General features: G+C 40.2%; 1 protein-coding gene across 4 annotated transcripts in view; it reads left to right on the top strand.

Moving 5' to 3' along the window:
- LOC143269514 (protocadherin Fat 4-like) overlaps positions 1-17,988 on the top strand; it is a 79,091-nt gene that overhangs the window by 19,009 nt on the left and 42,094 nt on the right. Inside the window, exon 2 of one of the 4 annotated variants that reach the window (XM_076554704.1) lies at positions 9,917-10,645. The exons of the other annotated variants lie outside the window; for them this stretch is intronic. Coding sequence (XP_076410819.1) covers positions 9,917-9,982 — 66 coding nt within the window. The 3' untranslated portion in view covers positions 9,983-10,645. Of the gene's footprint in view, positions 1-9,916; positions 10,646-17,988 lie in introns of those variants that run through there. 4 annotated transcript variants of the gene reach the window in all.

Here is a 17,988-nt window from a genome sequence, read left to right as displayed (position 1 = left end):
AGCCAGGCCATCCTGGCTTGTATAAAAAAGGCAGCTAAGCAAGCAGGAGGGAGCAAGGCAGTCAGCATTTTTCCTACATGGCCTCTGCTTCAGGTACTGCTGACCTGCCTCAGTGATGACCTGTTCCTGCAAGTGTAAACCAAATAAACCCTTTCTCCCCAAGTTGCTTTTATTTGAGATCACAGAAGCAGAAAGCAAACTAGGGCAGTATTAGATTTAGAGAGGGATTTCTTGGATAATTTGACCTGTGTGAGATGAAATTGATTTCTTGGTCTCCATAATGGGACATCTGTTAGAAGATGCCTGTCTTTGTTCTTTCCTGTTTTTCAATAATTTAATATGGAACATCATTATGTAATTAAGCGGACACCAGCTTCATTCAAGAGGTTCTCTTCTGCACCCAGGTCTAGGCTGCAGTCACTTCAAATGCCTGTCTTTCCTTCTTGCTTGGGTGCAGGCTCACTCTGTGTTACTGTGATCACTGCCTTTTTCCTTTCCTTCCTGTTTGAAACCAGGTCCACCCCATGCGACTATAATCTCTGCTCTCCAGAAACTCTTCTCCCCCAGAGGCCCTGGCCATTTGACTACTTAGATACCATATTTGTAGAGCTCACTCAGGAAATGCAATTACTCACTGATTTTTAACATCATTTCTAGTTATACAAGTAGTTAGTAAGCAGTTACTATGCACTTATTGAACAATATCATTGAGCAATAATATGCTACTATTCCTGAGACAATAGAAACTAGCATTCAGTAACAACAGATGGATACTTATGCTCTTTCATTCAAACTTAAAATGATGCTTAGAAATAAGTTCTGTTGCTGGCATCATCTTGCAGATGGTGAAATGGAGACACAGAGAGAAAAAAGTAACTGCCTTGAGCATACACTAGAAAGGGGCGGGGCTAGGCTTGAGCTGTCACTCTAGACAACTGCACATTTGATTGCAGTTTTTTTGTTTTTTGTTTTTTTCTTTTTAATAACTATGTCAGGAAAGTGCTTAACTGCTATTTTCATTGCATTTGTCATACATTGTTATTGCTTTTTATTTGTATGTGTTTGTAGCATTGATTACAAATATCACTTGAACTTCTTTTAGAATGAGCTACAAAAATGATTTAAACACAGAACTATGATTTCAGTCAAGTGAATGAGGAATGCAATTACTAAAATCCTGACTTATAAAACATACTGAAACTTAACAAAATACTTTTCTCCAATTTTTTTAAATCAAGCCTCTTATTCTTTAATCTATATGTTTTTAGAAGATATATTCAATTTAAACAAAGCAAAATTTAAAGTTTAGAAAAATATTTGACTTTTGTGTGCAAATGTTTTAATTTGATTCATTCTCAAATGTTACTATACATGAGAATCCCTTACGTGGACATCCATTTATAGTGTAAATTATTGTCAAAAGTTTAAGGAAAATTCTTGGGGGGAAAACATGTGAATCAGAACTTAAGCAGTGATGATGAAATAGCACCCAGGGCATCTTAGCAAAGATCCTCTTAGGAAAGGACTCCTGCTTATTAAACAGGAGGGAAGCACACATTTGCATATTCGGAGGAGCAGCTCAGAGAGCAGCCAGCCTGGCTCTGAAACAGCATTTGGGGTAGAAATGGAAGCAGTTGGTGTGGCAATAACACCTGCACTAGTGGTGTGGGGCAGCAGCAACCCTTACACCAGTGGTGTGGGGCAACAGCAACAGCTGCACAGCTGTGTGGCAGAGGAATTCCAGTGGTGCTGGAGCAGTAATGACACTGGGAGCTACTGCAGAAGGGGCAGCTCCAGTCCCATTAGGGATGTGGCAGCAGCAATTGCAGCAGGTGCTCCAGCACATGAAGAACAGCCAAAGCAGAAGCACTGGGGCCTGGAGCAGGGGTTGCAGAAGTTTCCACAGGGAGGCAGGCAGGAAGCTTAACCATGGCAGGAGCATAGAGAGCCTGAGCATGAAGATATCAATGGGAAGTTGCTTTTTCTGATGTAAATGCTGTTCACAACTCCTGCATTATTTTGGCATTAGCTGACCAGCTATTACAAGTGTCTGTTGTCACAATTGTTTTTGATGTCTAAGGTGAGCTTAGCTGATGAAAGGAGAGAAGAGGTGAGGAGAGTGCTTTGTTTCAAATACAGGGAACCAGGCCCTGTAAGCTGCTCAAGGTAAGCATGTAAGATGGACTGAAATCAGAGCTTTTCTTAGCACTCGTTAAAAATGCCACTTTAACTCCTTTCAGAACGAGTTAATGTATGCAAATGGTTTCACTGTGTGGGATGTACGAATTGTTTTAAAAAGCACATGAGGTGCCCTGAGAAAGTCACTATCTGGATTTTTTCTATGATTACAATTGGAAATGGACGTGGTAGATGGAGGACTGAACTAGCAAAACCATGAGAAGACAGTAAGGTCTTTTCAAAAGGAAGTTGGTTAATGATAGACAAGAACTTAATAAGACCTTATCAGAATCGATCACATCCTCAGATGTGTTTTAAAGTCTGTACCAATGTGTTGTTAAGGCTTTGGATTCCCTTATGTTCTTCCCTATCTAAAGAATACCCACATTGACATATAAGAATATAGTAGCCTGCAACCGTCGATGCACAGTGGTTTTTAATGTAAAGTCTGTGTGCGCAGGGGAAAAGAACACTTAAGGAGAAGCAGAATTCAGCATAATTGAAACGCAGTTAGCCATCTGGAGCACTCGGTGCAATACAAAGACATTTGGTGTTTTAAGTAGAGGATTTAGAATTAAAGCTGAGTTCTTTTGTGTCTTTCAAGAGCATTGATTTATTGAGATGATGCATGGCTTTCCATCATACATGAAAGATTAATGGTGTTCTAAATTCCTTTCATTTAGCTTATAAAATGTTCATTATAGTTAAGCAAAAACAAATCTTTGAGGGTATGTAAACCAAAGAGACAGGAAATATCCAAAATATTTTGTTCCAAGAGTTCACTAAATTGTATAAAATATAAGTTTTTATCTAGAAAAACAAAACAAAAAAATCCTAAAAACCAAAAAACCCTGGGTATTGTGAATGTTGGCCAAATAATGGATAAATAGATATATGATTTGTCGATATTACACTAATTTTATGAAATAAATTTTTTTTGTTGTTTTTCGAGACAGAATTTTTAGTAAATCTAATGATTAGTCTATGAACTTAAACAATTTTATAATGGTAACTGGAGTTGAAGAACTTAAAGCATAGAGTTGACATGATTTTATCTGAATGAATTCATTTCAGTAAGACATTTCATGAGTAAAAATTTTTCTAGGCTCAAATAATTCTGAATCACATTCTCAACGATTCTAAACTAAATTTTATAGAATATGATTATCTGGAGGTGTCATTATCCTTGTCTTTGGCATTTAAATTACTGAATGTTATTTTAATTTGCAGCAGAGTTTTATTACTGAAATTACCAATGTATTATTTACATGTTTTACTTAAGTCAAAGTGGAAACCTGGCTACTTCTTCAGTGGTCTACTACTATTCAAAATTTACATGTAGTTACTCTACATGTAGAAGTAAGATTTTGTTATTTCTTCTTAAATATACATGAACCTCCACCATATTTAAATTGATGTGGCCTCCTGTGGCACTATCGACATAAGATAAGATCTGCACCAGAAAAATAGGGAGAGTAATTTAAAGACACCAATTCCCAGAAAACTCACTTCAGGGTGACTGAATTTACTCATCTCTTTAAAACAATTTTTGTTGTTGTTATTGTTCATCATCAGTCTCAATGACCAATATTAAAATAATTTGAATCAATAATTACATTTATTTTAGAATTTACAGTTAATTGTTTTATTTGGTTATTCATAACTAAAACAAAATACTACAATACTTTAATCTCCTTGTTTATGTTGTATGGTAAGCATATTGATTTACTAGAGTAGTAAAAATTATTTTGGAAAATAACCAAAAATGCATAATTTTAACTCATTCTTAGGAGAACAAGTGAATTGTAAGGGCATGGTTTGGAGGTTGTATTCATGTAAGTGAGTACATTTGTACATGATGCATTTTCTTTACTTTTATAACATTTTAGTGGTTGTGATAGGAATGTGTGTAATTGAGTCTGAGGTGTGTTGTATATACTCAAAGCAGTGCTCTTTAGTGCTCCATGGCACTCTGTTCCTAATGTATGAAATGTTGCTTTGCGGTTTTCTTCATATTGGAGTCAAATGTCAGAGCTCATGCTTTCTAAGTGGCCTCCTATTTTGGGATGCTAAGGATTACTTCTCTCTGTTGGAATCTGAAACGTCCTCATTGGAAGGGAAGAATGGCCACATTACCTGGCTTGATTTTCTGCGTTCTCTATCAGACAACACACTCTGTTCAGCATGATAAAATACCTCATTATACTTGCAAAATATTTCTTTTCCTAAGACTTGGGGCTTAGGCTGCTCTTCCCACTAGCAAGAGCAGTGTCCAGATCTGCTAGGAGAGCTGTTTCCCTGCATCTATCTAGCAGATACAATTGTGTACATAAACGCAGACACACATCACATCTATCCCATAGTTCAAAAACTTGTGGACGGACACACACACACACACACACACACACACACACACACACACACACACAAGGTTTTTCACCAGTTAGTGTTGCTGTTTGGAAGATTGTAGAACCTTTTTGAGGTGAGTTCTTGGTGGGGTAGACCTGAAGGTTTAAAATCTGAGTTTGTTGTCTGCTAGAGGAACTTTTGTGCTCTGTGATAGAAGTTGAAATTGTCACATATGTGAAGAGAAGCTGTAGAAGCTACAGGTACAGAAAGACCCACCCAGTGCTTGTGAGTAAGGCCAGTGAGTGAATATATGAAGAACAAGTTAGATAGACTCTAAAATCTATTAATTTGAAAATATCCTACAAAGAAGTTTTGTCTTGTGATAATATCAATGTCATGTAAAGAGACAAAGTATGAGGCATCTTTGAAGGTGAACTCAGCCCAAAATAATGTAAAAGAAAGCAAAAGCAGACAAGACAAAAACCAACCACCAGAAACTTAGCTGGTCGGTCCTCCAGTCACATCATGAAACAGAACTGGCAAAGATTTCATTTGTTATATGAATTAGGAGTGCCAGAAAAAGGTATTTGGGTGGGTTTCCTCAAAAAACTGATCAACTTAAATTTTTGCCATTCTGGGAACTTCTAGCTCAACTGCTATGATGTAAATTTTTCTGACAGCTATCTAGCACTGCTATAAGTTTGGGCAGCACATGCCCAAAAGATGTGACACACTGCCCTGGAGTAACGCGAGCTACTTTGGAGGGTTATCATTTCACTGCACTGTGTGCATCCTTGGTTCTGTTTCCTGTGCTGAATAGATTTCTGAACCACTTGGGGAAAATGTAGGTGGAAATTGGTTAGGTAAATCACTTTCATAAAGTACTCAGCCATACACCAACAGTTTAGTAGGAGAAGGAGCCTCTTGCAGTCTAAGCCCTCCTCCCGTGAGCTTGCTGAGGGAGACTAGTCAGTAGACCCCAAGTTTTCATTTACTAGAAAATCCCAGAACATGCCCCAAACAGATGTTTCATGGGTAATTTTTTATTTTTCCCTTGCTCATGATGGCCAATCTCATTAACCTTCCTGTCTGGAGGATTCCTTCTCCTCCTCTTTGCGTAGGTCAAGGGTACAGCTTTGGGGGAAGTGTCCTTGGTTGCCATTCAGATAGAATTATTTGCTCCTCAATTCAAATCTCCTTAGTTCAAATCATTTTGTTAGCACCACGATTGTTGTGAATTACACTATCTGTCTCTACCACCCCCCCACTCCAGATTACGGTCTCTTTGACCTGGTGTCCTTCTCTATCCCTGGGTCCTTCACATCCATCCACAGTGTTGACTGCCAAGTAGATGCCAAGAGACAAACACATTGAAGTCAATTGTGTACATGTGTGTGGGCCTTGCTGTCTCTCTGCAGCCTGTAGAAGACCCATGTTGCATGTATGTATGGCTAGGCATTTCTCCTGTGCGGTCTGCATGCAGTTTGGTCATGGTGCAGATTGCTCGCAGTAAGGAACACCACACTGTAGCCCAGGAGTAGCAGGCTCTTGCCTAACACTTTATGGGTGACCAGTACGTGTTTACAGTTGCTGAGCTGAAAAAAAAAAAAAAGTCCTGGAGGTAACATCAGATGTATGAACCGTCTTCTTCTTAATTGCCTGGATGTAACGGACTGTGGTGAAGAATGAAAAAAAAAAAAAGAAAAAATACTGGGCATTTCAGGTGCTGAGTTTGTCCTGTCTGAGATTGCAATTTGGGGCATTTCATGTTTCTTTCCCTGCTAATCTACAATTTTAGGCCACAGAGAAACATACCAGGAGGCCTTGCAAATGACTGAGAAGGAAGGAGGAACATGGTGATGTGTAGTATTTTCTTTTAAGTAAATTGTTTTCCTTTCATTTTTTCTTTCTGGGATTCAGAACTGTCCCCAAAGCTAGCACTTAAATAAAGGTCATTTTTCTCATTACTCCTGATGGCATCTCTCAGCTTTCTCAGCCTGTGTTTCTCTTCTCTTGCTTGCATTATTTATGAGCTTGCCTTCACATTTGCATGGCGGGATTTGTTCAGCCCCTGGTTCGGCTCCAATGGGGTGTGTGGACCTGACCTAGACATGCAGCTATAGTTTTTTTCTCCAAAGTCTGCCCTGTGTGTGCTGAGCAAATCTCTATAGACCAGGCCTCTGATGTTAACCAGGTAGATTTTTCTCTGCTGGAGGTGCCAGAGTGCAGGCACTCTCTGGTCTATTTCACTCTCTGATCTGTCCTTGCTCAATGAGGTCAGTCTTTGGAAGAAGGCAAGGGAGGTTTTCTTATTTAATTTGCTTCCAGCAAGCTCCCCTCACCCCTTTTCTTATATTTGAAGTAATGCTTTCTTAGTTGGTCATTAGACTTCGGGAGTTACTCACTTTGTTGGCTCAGACACTAAAACCTTCTGTCTTTTAACTCTGATTAGTGACACTTTAATAAAGTCATTTGAAGTTCAGTGGACTGAATTTTCTAACTTTTCTGATGTTTCTACGGTCACAGGAAAGCGACCTGCATTGAAGCCTGTGTGCAATCTTTTACATGCAAATTTTGTAAAACCATGCATAATTTTGTATATCTGACTTCCACCGGACTGCAGAGTGTGAGGGATTTGAATAAAAGTAGCTGCAATGCTTCCTGCCTTTGTTGTTTCTCCAGTTGGGGTGCAGCAGGCTGGGAAATAGAGTGGCTGTCAATTTGCTGTCAGCTGTCTGAATTTGGGTCTTTCAGGATCAGCAGTCTGCTGATAAAGACTTTTATGGTTATACTTTAGGTTTTCTTAACAAACCAATGTTGACACCACCTCATTTTCTTTTCCTTGATTGGGTAATCCTGGTAATGCATGCTATTGTTGTGCCCAGATCGTGACCCCCAGAGAGACCACCAAAGACGAGCATGCCGGAATGCAAAAGCAAGGTTTAATTCTGGATATCCAAAAGCAATACAAGCCTAGGCAGGGACTTCGTCCAATACATCCAATGCAGTGGAGGCTGGAGGAAGCACCCACCTGTCTGCAAGCTCAGTTTTTAAAGGGAAAAGTCACAAGGTTACATCATTTAGGGGTGCTAGTACAGGTACAATTCTGATTGGCTCGCTTCTAGGGACTTCTAGAAATTACTTCTAAGGGAGTGGTTGCCCGCCACCATTTCTCATTGGCTGCCCTCAGGTGGAGGCATTTCTGTGATCAGTTACCCTGGAAACCAGGGAGAGGACATTCCATAGTCTGGCAGGCATTACCTCGTGACTATCTTGTGGCTCTGTACTTTTACACTTCCTGGTTTCTGGAATCTGAACTGACTGGTCTCAGTAACTTCTGGCCTGTTCCAGTAACTTATGGCCTGTAGCTAAAAGGAGCAGTCTTAGGCCTTTAGTTTTGGGGTGAGAGCATTTTGGTCTTATTTTGGTTCCACACTATTGAAGGAAATATTTCTCGGAGTCAGGTCAATGAATTTTTGGTCGAAGAGGTAAAGAGAGTTTTGTCCGATGGCTGTAATTAAATCATGCATGGTGAACTGGCTTTGGGGGAATTGACTCGTTCTGTATTGCATTACAACCTGAGTGAACACTGACAACACTTGAGAACGGAATGGATGAAAAATTATGGTTGTTTTTTGGTTCCCCAGAAGCCAGCGAGTCAGGTCATTGACTTGATTTTCATGGGAAACCTAGCTCTGCCCTGCTCACATATTCAGAGTCCCAGCAACCTGTATGGAGTTTGGGAGGGAGCAGGCGGCAGTATTTTGCCAGGGTTTGTTGAGGAGAAACAAGGCAAGATCTCCCAGCAGCCTTTGCTTTCCTCCCTAACCCTAACCCTGACCCTAACCCTAACACTGACTTTATCCCAGTTGACATTCTAATCTCATGCTTCTCTCCTCAGATCTAGTCTCCAAATCTAGATCTAACACTCAAATATACTGGTTGGGAACCCTCCTGGATTTCTGCTGCTCTCTCTCATGTTTCCCACGTTTAGGGAAGGATAAGAAGGTGGGCCAGGCATGTAGAGAGCAAAAGGATTGTGAGTATAGAACATTCAGGAAAGCAGCAGGTTTTTTCACCAACTGCCCAAATAGCAGTGCCTATAAGCCAAGTCAGCTATAATCTTTTATTACATCTTTGGGTCTTATAATGGCTTTCAAATATAAGGTTCTATTTAATGACTCTCTGGGTCTTCTATGGTTGGTATTGAGATTAAAGGCGTGTGTCTTCATGCTGGTGGTATCCTTGAATACACAGAGATCTTTCCTGTCATGTGATTGGGATTAAGGGTGTGTGCTACCACTACCAGATTTCTGCTATGGCTTGCTATTAGCTCTGACTCCCTCCCACCCCCGGCAACTTTTTTTTATTAACATACAAATAAAATCACATTTCAATACAAATAAAATATCACCATATTTCCCCTTTTGTATTTTAATAAAAAGAAAAAAGAAAAAGAAAGAAAAAAGAAAAAGGCAATTACTGTGGAACCAAAATAAGACCAAAATGCTCTCACCCCAAAACTAAAGGCCTAAGACTGCTCCTTTTAGCTACAGGCCATAAGTTACTGGAACAGGCCAGAAGTTACTGAGACCAGTCAGTTCAGATTCCAGAAACCAGGAAGTGTAAAAGTACAGAGTCACAAGATAGTCACGAGGTAATGCCTGCCAGACTATGGAATGTCCTCTCCCTGGTTTCCAGGGTAACTGACCACAGAAATGCCTCCACCTGAGGGCAGCCAATGAGAAATGGTGGCGGGCAACCACTCCCTTAGAAGTAATTTCTAGAAGTCCCTAGAAGCGAGCCAATCAGAATTGTACCTGTACCAGCACCCCTAAATGATGTAACTTTGTGACTTTTCCCTTTAAAAACTGAGCTTGCAGACAGGTGGGCGCTTCCTCCAGCCTCCACTGCGTTGGATGTATTGGACGAAGTCCCTGCCTAGGCTTGTATTGCTTTTGGATATCCAGAATTAAACCTTGCTTTTGCATTCCGGCATGCTCGTCTTTGGTGGTCTCTCTGGGGGTCACGATCTGGGCACAACATTACTAGTTTTAAATACTTTACATTGGATTGGATTTTTTCATATTGTATACAAATTATATATATTGAGATTGATATTGTTAGAAAATGCTAACATTTCTAATCTTGTTCAAGATATTATACAGTTCATTTAACAATGTAATGCAATTTGCTGATTCTTGAATGTTATTATTACCAACTATTAGGATAAAAAGAAATAAAATTAGTAGTTAGACATTACAATAGAACTTGTAGTCATATTAGGTATGTTTTCAAGATTGAACAGATATATTTTATATAGACAGGTCATCTTCAAACCCTTCAAAGACCTACAGAATATGACATTTAAAATGTTTTAAAAATTTAGACTTTCTGGACAGTGAGACATGTCTGCTCCTGGCAGCACAAATTTACTAACAGAGAGGAAAATTGAGAAAACAAAAAGACAGAGAGAGACCTACCAGCCGCCACCATGACAAACAAGATGTAAGGTACCGGTAAGCCATGAGCCATGTGACAACTTATAGATTAATAAAAATGGGTTAATTTAAGATAAAAAAAAATAGATAACAAAAAGCCTGCCACGGCCATACAGTTTATAAGTAATATAAGCGTCTAAGTGAATTATTTTATATGCGGGTTGTGGGACTGCAGGGGCTTGATGGGATCTGTAAAGAAGCTCTCCAGCTACATAGTTCCATAAAACAGTTCCATTTTTAACACAAAACAATTCATGAATCACCAGTATACATGCATACACAAAGCTGCATCTTGAGTCTAGGTAGAAACAATAAATTTCTTCATTTAAACAGTTCCATTTTTTAACATAAATAATTCCAGAAAACAGTTCCTAGGTGATTACTATAAGTAAATTCAAAATTGCCCCATAGCAATGAAATCACTATTGTTCATTTCATTTCTTAAGTCCCAAAATTCTAATAATAAATTCTAATACTAGCCTTCCAAATATGAAGAAATCCATAACCAAAACCTTGTTGTAGTTTTAGCTCATTTTTTTAAGTTCAAAAAGTTTTTTTTTAAAAAAAAGTAAATCCTGGTCCTAGACTTTCACTTCCAAATATGAAGAGACATTTTTACAACCAAAACTTTTTGCAGTTAACAATTTTAGTTCAAACAAGCATCTCTGCAACTTCCATTCTCAAGCCAGAAACTCTTTTAGTTACAGTAATATTTTAAATTGCACCGTTTTTGCTGTTAGCTATGGTTTTTCTGTGTTGCATTGATTTTTCATGGATCTCAGCTGCAGATACCTTGTGCTGGTTCTAGTGTCTGCCATTCTTAGCTCTTAGTGGCTTCTGGAGATTTTAAAACCACTCAGAGACTGCCTGCTTTCCAGTCTACTAGGACACTAACTTCTGTATCTCAGGTTTTTGTCACCATATACATTAAGCATAGACTCACACTACTTCTTCACAAACTCGCATATAACATACCTTGCAAAGCATTTAGACTCACAATCAAACATTTACACTTTTTTACAAACTCACATATAACATACTAATTCATGCTTCTTAAGGAAACTATATGATTACTTTAGCAAATATATTTCTTATATATTTTTACAACTAGCATCTTTACTTATTTACTTCTTATATTCTTATTTAAACTTACATTTACAAGTAGCATCTTTACTTCTTACAAGCTTATTACTATGTCTTAGGATTACCTTAGATACTTCTTGCAAGCTTATATTCTTAAAGAAATCCTATATATCTATTTTACAAATTTATATTCATAAGAACTATTAAGCAAGCTCTACAGGGCTACCATTAGCATATATCTAACTTAGCAAACACCTAAAAATTTCTTAATAATTAGAAGAGATTTAACATTTTCTAACAAGGCAGAATAATTTTCTACTTCTTACTCTTAACTATTATCACTATCTCTATTAGAAAGATTCTCTTAACTAGACAGAAAATACATAAATCATTTCTGAAGTTCAGAGCTTATAATCAGAATTGATAGTTCTGAGAGTTCTTTTTAAAGGAGAATCTATTTTTTAATGGCTTTCTAGGATTTAGTGAGTGTTGCTAAATAGTACTTTATGCATTTCAGATCTTCTACAAAAACTCTATTAAGAGCTATCTCAGTTTACAGCAAACCCGAAAAGAAAGAATAGAGAAGAAAACCTTGTAATGAATATTCTGTTTCTGAATTGCTTAGCTAATCATTCCATAACAGTCAATTTTCTTTTTTTTTTTTCCGCTTATAAGAGTTTATTAGAAATACAGGGATAGAGAGTGCGCAGGCCTGTGGGAGAGACACGTGCGTGGAGAAGAGGAGAGAAGAGAGAGAACCAGGAATATGGCGCTCCGCTTTAAAAACCGGCTGGGGGCGTGGCCAGGTCTCGTCACTACTCCACACGTGTGTGTAGATCACATGGTCACGTTGCACGCTTACATAGCCATGTAACGTCACGGATTCTGGTCACGCGAGATGCCTTGGCTGGAACTTGCTAGGCAGAGGTGTCCGGCCTGACCGGAATTGGCTAGGCGGAAGTGTCCGCCTGGTAAATGCGACCGTAGGGGGGGCGTGTTGTGAACCCTTCATTCCTGACTCTTTTATTTTTTAAAAAAAGAAAAAATTGTGGTTGACTGGGTACGGGGGCGACATTTCTCTCAAAGACTGCTTCCAGCTGAATAGTGGGCGTTGTTTGGCTCTTGGGGGGGGGGGGTGAGGGGTATCTTGTGAAGTCCGGGGATGATGGTGGAGGTCCTGGAACGACGTTCTGCCATCTCCGGGTTCTGCGGCTGTCCATCGGTGCTGTTGCTGGGGACCTCCCGTTTAACAAGATACTGTTGACATAGAGAGAGCAATCGAAGAAAGTGGTGTTGGATGTAATTTGGATACGATTCAGGCGAATGGAGAGCGGTCTGTCACGTACGGAGCAGATTCCCCGGTTCGCGGGCTTCCAGGCGCAAAGCGCCCGGGAGCGCCCGCTTGGTTTCAGCACCAAAATGTTAGTTATTTAGCTGTGTTGTGTTCTTTTTTTGTTTTGTTTTGTTTTGTTTTGTTTTTTGGGTTTTCGAGACAGGGTTTCTCTGCGTAGTTTTGCGCCTTTCCTGGAGCTCACTTGGTAGCCCAGGCTGGCCTCGAACTCACAGCGATCCGCCTGGCTCTGCCTCCCGAGTGCTGGAATTAAAGGCGTGCGCCACCACCGCCCGGCTAGCTGTGTTGTGTTCTTACCCTGCAAGGAAGTGTCATGAAACACAACAGAATCCGCTTATAAGAGTTTATTAGAGTTAAAAGGACAGTGTGCGCAGGCCTGTGGGAGAGACACGTGCGTGGAGAGGAGAGAGGAGAGGAGAGAAGAGAGAGTAGTCAATTTTCAAACAGGAGAAAACAGTTGTCTAAATTGGAGTGGAGTTCCAGACCTGTAGCTTTCAGCAGGTCTGAAAGCATTGCTGAAACATTTTAAACTTTTCAGCAGTTTGGAGGTCTCCTAATACTCCTACTATTCCCCAGACTGCAAAATGGAACCTTAAAATCAAAAGCTTTGCTTTAGCTGCTTTTTACACTCATCACCAAACTTTGTTACAATTTTCCCTCTTAATTTTTTAAAGCTGTATTTGCCATGAGTTCTTTAACAATGCTGATGTTTCTGATAGATTTTTATTAACCCAATATTTTCACCCAAACTGCTACTATTCAAAGGAGTCAAGAACACAGATGTTCTTTCATGAAACATATCCTTCATTAGCTTACTCTGAGGAAAAGCATTTTCATGATTTAGTATTTTCATTTTATTAAATTAATAACCCCGGTATTATTGTTAGCAGCTGTGATATTTAGCACTGGTTTCTTATACGGAACTTTCAGGTGAAGCAACTCTATTTTTTAAGACAGCTAGATTTTCTGAAGTTTGTTCCCATCTATAAAGCAGTCATTTCTTTTTTAATGCCTGTTTCTTTGTCTCTTTTTAGATTTGTATAGGAATCATTCAGCAGGTTGTTTGTTCAAGAGGTAAAGAACTTTTTTACTTTCCCATATGTTCTTCTAAAACAATGTTCAGTTGATAAACTGCTTTCCCTTGTTTTAAGGATTTTAAAGTGGTTTGCTGACAAATGGTATTAGTGTTTTAAATCATCTCCTGAGAGGCCAAGATTTTTGTCTGATCTTAGTTCTCAAGAGGTAAGATTAAGCTTTATGGCATTGCTTTGAAAAGAAACTTCATTCTGAGCTGAAAAAAAAAAGAGTTTTTGGACAGTATCACCATCTTCAGCTGAAAAACTACATTTCCCAGAATACATTTCTCTTCATCAGCTCACTGTTAGGAGCTAGCTTATGGACTTCATTTCCCACACTTCTTTTTGGGTCTGAAAGTCAACTTCTAGTTCTCTTTTACCAGGTTTGCTTTCAAAGTTTTTGCCCAGGAGGTTTGAACCAAGCTTTTTGCATTTTCAACTACTGAAGATCAGTAGTTGAAATTTCTGTTCTTTTTTACCAGGCTTGCTTTCAAGATTTTCAAGCGGGAGGTTTGAACCAAGCATTTTATCTTTCAATTATGGGACACTGGGAGATTTCTGGTCTGAGCTGGCTTTAACAGGTATCTCCCCTTCATCTGACACACTGCCCCAGATCAAAACAGAACCTGCCTTGTTAGCATGCATTGAGGCAGGCATTCCTTTTACCAACTTCCCTTGGGGCTCGTGTTTTCCTTAACCAGTCAATGAAAAGCAAAAGTATTTACAATAGGGCTTTTCCATAGCTCCTTCAGAGAGATTTTCTCCCACTGATAGATCTTTATCTCATTTTGCTTGTCTCCCCCCCAGACTACTCCCCCCCTCCCCGCAGCCCAGATGCAGAGCTTCAGATATCTCAGGCTGTGGCTCTGTTCCTCTGCTAGCTGCCTTTGGAGATAGGGGCTTTTTTCTCCCTCAGAATCTGCCTCAAACTCTTAGCAGCTTTCATTTTTGGGGGAGGAATTTGTTCCTTCTCTGTTTCTTCAGAGAGTCTTTCTCCCCAACAGTTCCCAGTTTGGTCTGAGTTTATTCCCTCTGCCCCAGAAACATTTCCCAATTCTGCAGTGGCAGCTTTTCTGCTCATAAAGGTAGGGGCTTTAGACAGTCTCTATTTGGGGGGTCTGTGTTGTTTGAGTACAGACTGAAAATTAAGCTTCTACTTTTCTAACAAGGGAGGCTTTTGCCATCTCTAAGCTCTCATTAGGACAGGTGTACTTCCCTAATCAGGCCTTCACCTGACCCAATTGCTTTGGACAGAGCTTATCGCCAGACAGAGGCAATCACCCCTTAGGGCATCACACCCTCATCTCTCCAGGAGTCAGAAAGCTTTCCCAGAAATATGCATTCTCTGATAGAAAAGAACTTAACTCCTGGATAGTTCTCCATTCTGCCCTGGCTGGGCTCTTTCCCCAGACAGTGTTCCTGACTCAGCTGCCCAACTGCTTCAAACATAATTCCGCTTTATTGCTTTCCCAGAAAGGTCCTTTCTCTGGTAGGAAAGCTTTTCTCAGAGGGATTTCTTTTTGCAGCTGTGGACACTGTGTAGCCCCCCCACCTAACAACCTGGGACTTGCAGGAAAGTGGGAAACTGCCAGCTTTAGCTTTGCTTGTTCATTAGCAGGTTCTGCATCTTCCTGCCTCAGCTCTGCACTGCAGGAACCTAGTATCCCCTGAATGCACTCAAACTCAGAGGTACTGGCTAGTTGCTTCTCAGTTGTTGGTTGGAAGTGAAGATACAACACTTACAGAGAGAGTTTCAGCTTGTTGCTTCAGGGGATCTTTGCATTAGGGCAATTGGGAGCACCCTTTCATTCTGACAAGTACTCACTCAGAAACAAAAACCCTTGATGCCCTCAGCTCAGCTGTAACTGAAAAGACTTGGCTTTTTTGCTTCCCCCACAGTTTCCTGCCTCATTGGGCTCTCTGTGGCTCTTCACCCGCACTCTCCCAAGCATTTCCTCAGGAGATTCTGACCTGTTGCCTTTTATTAGCTTGAAGAGACAAAGCTTAGAAGAGAGGTTTTTAGAAACTCAACCCCTGCTTCCCTCATGGCAGGGAGTATTTTTCTGGCTTGAAAGACAGAACATAGAAAGGTTTTGTTGTCTTAAGAGGTTTGTTGTTTTCCCTTAGAGCTAATCACAGGTGATTCCCATACTAATATCTTCAGGTGATTCTTATTTTTGTCCTTCTGAGAGAAAAAGTTAAAGGCTTTAGTTTTTAAGTTTTTTAAGAGAGCTTTTAGTTTGAGAAAGAAATATTAAGGCTTTTTAGAGAGAGATTTTTCTAAGTTTTTCAAGAAAAGCTTTTTAGTTTAAGAGAAATAATTTTTCCCCAAGAGAGAGAAAGGTCAGCTTTCCCAAAACTTCTGAACATTAAACTTTTTTGGCTTCTTACACCCACATTTTTGCCTCAGGGAGAAATCATTTTCTCCTGCTGCTTGGACTTGGTATTTCAACTGTCCCCAGGCCAAAAGCTTCCATAGGAAACCTTTTTCTTTTCTGCCCAATAAGCTCAAAGGAGAGCTTTTTTTTTACTACCCATAAAGCTCAAAGAAAGATTTTTTTCCCAGTTTGTGTTCATAGCCCTCAAAGTTAGAAAAATGAAGTTTTTCTGTCTAGTATAGTGGTATTTTATTTGTACTGAAATGTGACTTTCATTGTATGTTAATAAATAAAGTTGCCTGTGGGTCAGAGCTATTAGAGCCATAGCAAGAGTGTGGCAGTGGTGTCACACACCTTTAATCCCAGCACTTGGTAGAAGAGCTAGGTAGATCTCTGTGTGTTCAGGGATACAGCCAGCATTGGAGACATACGCCTTTAAGACCTGGAGGGCGGTACTTACAGGCAGTGACGAGACAGCCATGCGTTTGGGTTTACAACCAATGAGAAGGCAGAACAGAAAGACTATTTAAAGACAGACACACAGGAAGTAGCTCTCTCTTTTGGGGAAGCTAGGAGCACTGCAGGAGGTAAGATTTTAGCTCTGAGCTCTGACCTCTCGGCTTTCTCTTTTACATTGGTTCTGTGTTTCTTATTTTATTTTATTTTTTTCACAATGTTCAGTCCATATTCATTTTGTAATTTCAGGGAAAATACACATTATTTATCCTATCTTTTTTTTCTTATAAAGGCTTTCAAAATCTTAGCTTTTTTAATTTTTATTTTTTTTCTTTTATTTTACAATACTATTCAGTTCTACATAACAGTCACAGATTCCCTTGTTCTCCCCCTTCCTGCCCCCTCCCCTTCCCCCCAGCCCACCCCCCATTCCCACCACCTCCAGATCAAGGCTACCCCCGAGGACTGAGTTCGACCTGATAGACTAGGTCCAGGCAGGTCCAGTCCCCTCTGCCCAGATTGAGCCAAGCGTCCCTGTATAAGTTCCAGGTTTCAAACAGCTATCTCATGCAGCGAGCCCAGGACCTGGTACCACTGCCTAGATGCCTCCCAAACAGATCAAGCCAATCAACTGTCTCACCTATTCAGAGGGCCTGATCCAGTTGGGGGCCCCTCAGCCTTTGGTTCATAGTTCATGTGTTTCCATTCATTTGGCTATTTGTCCCTGTGCTTTATCCAACCTTGATTTCAACAATTCTCACTCATATAAACCCTCCTCTTTCTCACTAATTAGACTCCCAGTGCTCCACTCAGAGCCTAGCCATGGATGTCTGCATCCAGATTCCTCAGTACTTGGATGGGGTTTCTGGCACAACTATTAGGGTGTTTGGCCACCCCATTACCAGAGTAGGTCAGTCCCAGCTGTCTCTCGGCCATTGCCAGCAGTCTTTTGTGGGGGTATCTTTGTGGATTTCTGTGGGCCTCTTTAGGCACTTTGTTCTTCCTTTTCTCATGTGGTCTTCATTTACCATGGTCTCCTATTCCTTGTTCTCCCTCTCTGTTCTTGATCCAGGTGGGATCTCCCGCTCTCTTTCCCTCAACCCTCGCCGTTCATTGCTCCCACTCATGTCCAGGCTGTTCATGTAGATCTCATCCATTTCTCCATCACTGGGTGATCCCCGTGTCTTTCTTGGGGTCCTGTTTTACAGGTAGCCTCACTGGTGATGTGAGTAGCAGTCCAGTCATCCTTGTTCCACTTCTAGTATCCTCCTATGAGTGAGTACATACCATATTTGTCTTTCTGAGTCTGGGTTACTTCACTCAGGATGATTTTTTCTAGGTCCATCCATTTGCCTGCAAACCTCATGATGTCATTGTTTTTCTCTGCTGAGTAGTATTCCATTGTGTATATGTGCCACAATTTATTTATCCATTCTTCAGTTGAAGGGCATCTAGGTTGTTTCCAGGTTTTGGCTATTACAAACAATGCTGATATAAACATAGCTGAGCAAATGCTCTTGTGGTATGATTGAGCATTTCTTGGGTATATGCCCAAGAGTGGTATAGCTGGATCTTGGGGGAGATTGATTCCCAATTTTCTAAGAAAGCGCCATATT

Source organism: Peromyscus maniculatus, chromosome 19 (assembly GCF_049852395.1).
Source record: "Peromyscus maniculatus bairdii isolate BWxNUB_F1_BW_parent chromosome 19, HU_Pman_BW_mat_3.1, whole genome shotgun sequence".
NCBI classification, from domain to species: Eukaryota; Metazoa; Chordata; class Mammalia; order Rodentia; family Cricetidae; genus Peromyscus; species Peromyscus maniculatus.
This window is presented reverse-complemented; position numbering and strand designations above follow the sequence as displayed.